Source organism: Vigna unguiculata, chromosome 8, assembly GCF_037176805.1.
Source record: "Vigna unguiculata cultivar grain cowpea cultivar isolate G323 ecotype 2 chromosome 8, ASM3717680v1, whole genome shotgun sequence".
NCBI classification, from domain to species: domain Eukaryota; kingdom Viridiplantae; phylum Streptophyta; class Magnoliopsida; order Fabales; family Fabaceae; genus Vigna; species Vigna unguiculata.
The window spans coordinates 4,578,128-4,585,178 of NC_140799.1; the positions used below are offsets into that span (position 1 = coordinate 4,578,128).

At 35.5% G+C, this 7,051-nt stretch overlaps 1 protein-coding gene across 1 annotated transcript; it reads left to right on the top strand.

The window, feature by feature from the left end:
- The first annotated feature begins 2,350 nt into the window (after nt 1-2,350).
- On the top strand, nt 2,351-5,019 carry LOC114193472 (L-type lectin-domain containing receptor kinase IX.1-like). Its single transcript, XM_028083292.2, has 2 exons — nt 2,351-3,839; nt 4,217-5,019. The coding sequence occupies exons 1-2, from the start codon at nt 2,491-2,493 to the stop codon at nt 4,866-4,868; spliced, it is 2,001 nt and encodes a 666-aa protein (XP_027939093.1). The 5' UTR covers nt 2,351-2,490; the 3' UTR covers nt 4,869-5,019.
- The last annotated feature ends 2,032 nt before the right edge of the window (nt 5,020-7,051 follow it).

Consider the following 7,051-nt stretch of genomic DNA (forward strand, 5'->3'; position numbering starts at 1 on the left):
TGTCTTCCGATCTGGTTTTGTGTCTCAGGCAAGTGCACGCAGCGGACAACTGTGGGATTGTGAACCCATCTACTCCGATCTGTGTTGTAGGTGACGAAGTGGTCTCCGATCTGTATTGTAGATGGCGAGGTAGTGGTGTTTGGTTAGTCCGCACAGTGACGTGGTGATGGAAAGAATCAGGATTGCGGAGAAGATAGAGGAAGCCATGGCAGACTGAAAGGTGATGGAAGTTACGTTTTCACATTTTTATAGTTTATTCGGATAAACTGCACTCACCCATGCTTAACCGGATCCGAATTAACCCGAACCCGCCGAATCCAAAAACTAAAAAAATCAAATATGAATTTTAAATATCAATATTCAGATTTGGTTGGATCGATCTTGTTGGATCGATCTTGTTGGATCCGAACCCGATCCAACATGACCGGTCGGCCCTAATGGAAGTTTTCTTCAACTTAAAATTAATATGCGCCGTGGGCCCGATTAAGACTTTCGGTCAAAGAAATTTGTTTAGTGGGTCTATCACGTAACTTTTGGTTCAATTATATTATTTTATAAAGTGACACATCATTATGATCTATGGTCTATGATGTTCTAATTGAGATATTTCCATTACATCATTTGCGTCGCATCAAACATATATTATTAAAGATAAAAATAACATCACGTAACAACATTATACCGAAACTCATGACCATACAAAATGAAGAAAAATATGTATTTAGATAAGTCATTCCCACTATTCTAGAAAAAAAAAAAATTGGTATAAGATAACATTAAACCATGAACAGTCATCTGCGAGTCAATTTGACCCATGAGTTTGTGTCAAAATTAATATGTATTAATTTTTTTTTACAAATTTTAATATAAATTAATTTTTTATTCGACCCATCTAAAACTTGATTTATCTGAATTGAACTTGTAATGAGTCAAGTTAGTGAGTCAATCTGCAAATAAAGAGTCATATGAGTGTTTTTGTTAAATTGAGCTTTACATTTAGGTCAGGTTAAGTTATTTTTTTAGTCAACACATAAATAATTTGTATTTTTTGTGATTTTGGTTTGTATTTAGATTGTATTGAAGTTTATTTAGATTTTAATTAGAAATTTAATTTAATTTTGACTGAAAAAAATGTATTTTTTTTAATTGAGTCCGTGAGCCAACGTATTTAACCTACCAATCCATGATGGAATGAGCTGGATTCAATTTTTTTTTTCTCGTTAATAAATGAACCGGACTGAGTTGACTTAGTAAATGATCAACTTATGACAGGTCCGAACCGAAATATCTGTTTCGACAACTCTACTTTTCTTTAAGAAATCACCAAAAATTCAAAATCTCATAACAATAAATTGATACCTTTTTCTTCTAATTTATCTGCTCATTTCCAAATTATTACAACTTGAATTTTTAACTACCCTTATACTACATGAAATATGCTATTTAAACATGCATTAAGCTGATTCAAAAGAACAGATTTACTATTACACCTTATTAAACTATTACGGGGATAACCTTATTATAGCCCAAAAATATGCATTAAAACATAAATACTAATATCACGTAACAATAACTTAATTCTAAACACCTTCACAATTGACTAAGTGTAACGGATTCAAGGGTCACTTGCAATCCAAAACATTATTCAACCAACTACCAATATTTAAAAGGAAAATATATATTCATAGAAAAAAAAAGAACATTAACACTTAATAACTTAATATATATTTAGAAAGAATAAGATAATAAATTTATAGGTTATATGATGTAATAAGAAAGAGATAAAAAAATAATAATAGTTGTGTAATAGATGATACAGAAGGAGGGATACAATATGAAAACCTCTTTAAAGGAAACCAATTCCAGTTTTGTTTTTTTACCACGATTGCTTATATGAGTGATACAATAATTATCATTCTTTAATTATCTTCTCTAAAAAAAAAATGTCACAAATTTTATATTTAAATGAATATAACCAATATTATCGCTGGACATCCCAATTATTAGAAATAAAATAAATTTATAATATATATATATATATATATATATATATTAAATTTTATTTTAAAAATTAATTTTATAAATTGAGTTACCAAAATTCCCTCTCGACAACTATTCAATTTACATCTCAAGCTAAATAACAGAAAAACAAATAGTAGCATTTAACGGTTAAAATGAAAAAAAAATAAAAAATAAAAAATAAGAATTAACCACCAAGTTATTACAACATGTAATGCATATACTACACTGTTCTGATTGAGTTTGAATATTTTATTTAAGGTCGAGTTTGAATCTTAGGAATGAAAAAAAAAAAAACAAAAGAAAGTTGATTGAAAGGGAAGGAATTGTTATCGTATGGTACTTTGTATCTATCTATAAATATCTTTAAACAACAAGCTCCCTTCATCAATTCTAGCAACAACTTATCTTACCTTGTCTCGGCCCTTTCAAAATTTATATGAACAGGGGAAACAAAAACAACCACTGAGAATGAGGTTACTAGAGATGGTGACAACTTTTGTTTTTGTGCTGGTTCTACATCCTCCTTCTCTTAAAAATGTAGAATCACTAAATTTCAACATAACAAACTTCGATGACCCTGAGAGTGCAAAAAACATGGCATACGTGGGTGATGGCAAAGCCAGTAACGGGAGCGTAGAACTCAACATTGTGGACTATCTTTTCCGTGTTGGAAGAGCCTTGTCTGCAAAACCTCTGCACCTGTGGGACCAATCATCCGGTGTTGTCACAGACTTCACCACGCGCTTCACTTTCTCCATTGACAGAGCCACCAACGGCACCTATGCTGACGGTTTCGCCTTCTACATGGCCCCTCATGGCTACCCGATTCCTCCTAACTCAGGTGGTGGTACTTTTGCTCTTTTCAACACAACCTCCAACACCTTTATTCGCCAAAACCATGTCCTCGCCGTTGAGTTTGACACATTTAATGGCACCATTGACCCTCCAATGCAGCACGTTGGCATAGACGACAACTCTCTAAAATCCGTGGCTTTTGCCAAGTTTGACATTGACAAAAACCTTGGAAAGAAATGCAACGTTTTGATAGCCTACAGTGCCTCCAACAAGACCCTCTTCGTGGCTTGGTCTTTCAACGAAACAGCAACGTCACACTCTAATTCTTCACTTTCTTACAAGATTGACCTCATGGAAATTCTACCCGAGTGGGTGGACGTCGGGTTCTCCGCTGCTACAGGCGAATTAAGAGAACGCAACGTTATTCACTCGTGGGAGTTTAGTTCAACGTTGAATTCCGATGCTACGGATAATTCCTCCGGTGAGGGGTACCGTGGGAACGGAAAAGGAAATGTTTTGATGGTTGCTGTGTTGACTTCTTTGACGGTCTTGGTGGTCGTGGTTGGGAGTGTTGCAGTTTGGGCAATGATGACGAAGAAAAGAAGGGATAAGGTTGATAAGAGTAATGACGGTGAAGTGGGAGCTAACTCGGTTAAGTTTGATTTGGATAGGTCAACTATACCAAGAAGATTTGATTACAAAGAACTACTTGCAGCCACCAACGGATTCGCAGATGATAGAAAGCTTGGACGAGGAGGCTCGGGACAGGTTTACAAAGGGGTTCTGAGTAATTTAGGAAGGGTTGTTGCTGTGAAAAGGATTTTCGCCAACTTCGCAAATTCAGAGAGAGTTTTCATCAATGAGGTTAGGGTTATAAGCCGTCTTATACACAAAAACTTGGTGCAGTTCGTAGGGTGGTGCCACGAGCAAGGTGAGTTTCTGTTGCTTTTTGAGTACATGCCTAATGGAAGCCTCGACACTCATCTCTTTGGGGACAAAAAACCTTTGACCTGGGATGTTAGGTGAGTTACATAACATATGTTATTTTCTTGAATATATTTATTACCCGTTTGAAATTTTGGAACATAATATATTTCAAGAACAGACTGTTCTCCATCACTTAATAATATAGTAATTGCCATGTGTTTGGCAACACATCTGATACTAGTGGATGGATCACCCCTGAGCTAAAAAAATAACTTCTCTGTCTTTTGTTGCCATGAACGTGAAAAAAAGAAAATACATCATTAAAAAAACATTGGCAAACATGCATTTAATTTTCTTGCATTGTATACATATTTACTTCCTACTTTCTTGTGATAGAGTAATTGTCTTATGCAAATCAAAACCTTACTACATGCTTTTGAATTCTTTGGTTTCATCTCAATTCTCCCCACAGGTACAAAGTAGCATTAGGAGTGGCTGCCGCAGTTCGTTATCTTCACGAGGATGCGGAGCAGTGTGTTCTTCACAGGGATATTAAGTCAGCAAATGTGTTGTTGGACACAGATTTTAGCACCAAGCTTGGGGATTTTGGAATGGCAAAGTTTGTGGATCCGAGGTTGAGGACTGAAAGGACAGGGGTGGTGGGGACTTACGGGTACCTTGCCCCAGAATACATGAACGGAGGTAGGGCTAGTAAGGAATCAGACATTTATAGTTTTGGGGTTGTGGCTCTTGAGATCGCATGTGGAAGGAGGACTTACCGTGATGGAGAGTTTCATGTGCCTCTGATGAACTGGGTGTGGCAACGGTATGTGGAAGGGAATGTGATGGATGTTGTTGATGAGAGATTGAAGAAGGATTTTAATGTGGATGAAATGAGAAGCTTGATCATTGTGGGGTTGTGGTGTACTAACCCTAACGACAAGGAAAGGCCAAAGGCTGCACAAGTGATAAAAGTTCTTGAGCTAGAAGCGCCATTGCCAGAGCTTCCACTTGATCTGCATGATCGTCCTCCTGCTTCTCTAGTTACATATTCACAACAACCCAATTCTCAGTCCATGCAGACACTACCTTTCACCGACAGCTTTATAAGTATTGGACGTTAGTAACCCATCCCTTGAATTCATCTATTTCGGGAGGAATTCCCTGTGTTTTTAATGAACTTATATCCGTGTAATTGTTGAATAAACTAATTGTTAATGTTATGTAGTTTTTTATTTCAATAAGAGAGGAAAGTATTGAAAACAAGTCTTTTTGAATAAACAGTGCATAATATTACTTACTTTGTTAATACTTTGACTAGTATATGAATTATTTCTAGCTGCTGCTTTTTCTTATCCTTCAACTACATCCATTAAACACAGTTATTTGGGCAAGGTAAAGTTGATACAGAGGAAATTTTTACCATAGCACACTTAAACGCTTGGTTATGGATCAAACACAAAATGTCAACAATAACATTTTTGTACGCAGATTGGTGTCAATGTCCCTAGCTTGATAAACATATATAAAGGATTATATCATACTTTGTGGGAAGGTATAACAGTGGTTTGTATACGAAACATATATAAGATATATGTGGGCTGCTGGGTGGTGTTTTCTTCTGTGCAGGTATGGTATAGGCAATTGTCATGGTGGAATAATCATAAAGGATTAAAGGCAAGGAGCATTGCAAATGGAGGCGCTAAAACAATTCATATACACAATTACTCGAAGAACTTGATATGAATAGGGAAACAAGACAAAATATATTGGATAGAAGCAATATGATACTAGTTCTTATATCTTCTTGCAATTTATGAGTTTTTACCATTTTGTGTTGTATCCCTAGATAGATGTTCTGGTGGGGTAAATAGTGCTTTCGATTAATACTATCTCAAACTAAATTGTTGAGTAGAGTGTGGAGTCTATTGTATATAAATTGTATAATTGGGTTAGAGTATCCTAAGTACTCTATTTAATTATAGAAATTCATTGTCGATAAAAAATAAAAAACATCCATTAAACACAAATACTACCAAATCATAATTAGTGAATTCTAATACATGTCATAATCATTATTAGAAGCAACCCCTAATATATGCAATCCTCTATCATAATTAATATAACAACTTATTATTAAATGCAACTAGCCACATTTAAGTTTATTCAACAAAATTCTCCTGTAAACTTAAATGTTTTTCTTGTCTCTCATTCTCTTGTTATTCTCGAACAGAGTGGTCGACAATGGCTTTGTGAACATATCGGCTTGAGCTCGGCTTCTTACATGCTCTAATTCCACATTTCCTTCTTTCACTTATTCTCGCATGAAGTGAAACCAAAAATCAATATGTTTGTTTCTCTCATGATTGATTGGGTTCTTCGTCAATTCAATAGTCGACTTGTTATCAACTAAAATCACATTCCTCTTTTCTTGCTTCAACTCTAGCTTGCTTAGAAGATTTCTAAGCAAACTATATGACAAACACTCCAAGATGTTACAACGTACTTGGCTTCGCATGTTGACAATGTTACAATGGACAACTTCTTCGAAAGCTTGGTGAACGTTTTGTTTCCCATGTAGAATACATATCTGGATATGCTTTTCCGATCATCACAACTATATACCGATCGCTATCCAAGTAGCCAACTAATCAATAATTATTTGTCCTAGTATACAACAAGCAAAGTGACATTGTTCCTCTTACATACCTTAGGATTCTCTTTAGTGTCTTCCAATGAGTATAGCTCGACTTTTCCATTTATCGACATGCTATTCCAACTCTTAGCATTAAATCTAGTATTGTATTTATGAGATACATGAGACTTCTAATCAAACATCGGTATTAGCCCGCATCAACTTGTTCTCCTTCGTACTTAGATAACTTTGTACCAAGTTCCATTGAGGTGGAAACCAAGTTTACAACTTATTATCTTGAATTTCTTCAAAACCACCTCAACATACCTTTTTTGGGACACAAAGATGCCTTCCTTTCCTTGAACAACTTCAAGGCTTAAAAAGGTACTTCCTAAGACCTAAGTCGGTCATCTCAAATTCCTTCTTCATCAGTTTCTTACACTCTTCGATCAACTCGACATTCTTCCCCATGAAGATAAGATAATCAACATATAGGGCTACAAACATCACAACTCCTTTCTTCTTTATGTATAGAGCATGTTCATAGGAACATTGCTCATACCCATTCTTCTTGAAGTAAACATCAATCCTCTCATTCCAAGCTCGAGGGCCTACTTTAAACCATGAAGTGCCTTCTTCAATCTTACCACTTTCTTCTACTCACCCCTTTGT

What these genes read in the sequence shown, in the direction of transcription:
- LOC114193472 (XM_028083292.2), top strand. Translation starts at nt 2,491, where the DNA reads ATGAGGTTACTAGAGATGGTGACAACTTTTGTTTTTGTGCTGGTTCTA. An exon ending in CCTTTGACCTGGGATGTTAG is followed by an intron (nt 3,840 to 4,216) that starts GTGAGTTACATA and finishes TTCTCCCCACAG; the next exon opens with GTACAAAGTAGCATTAGGAG.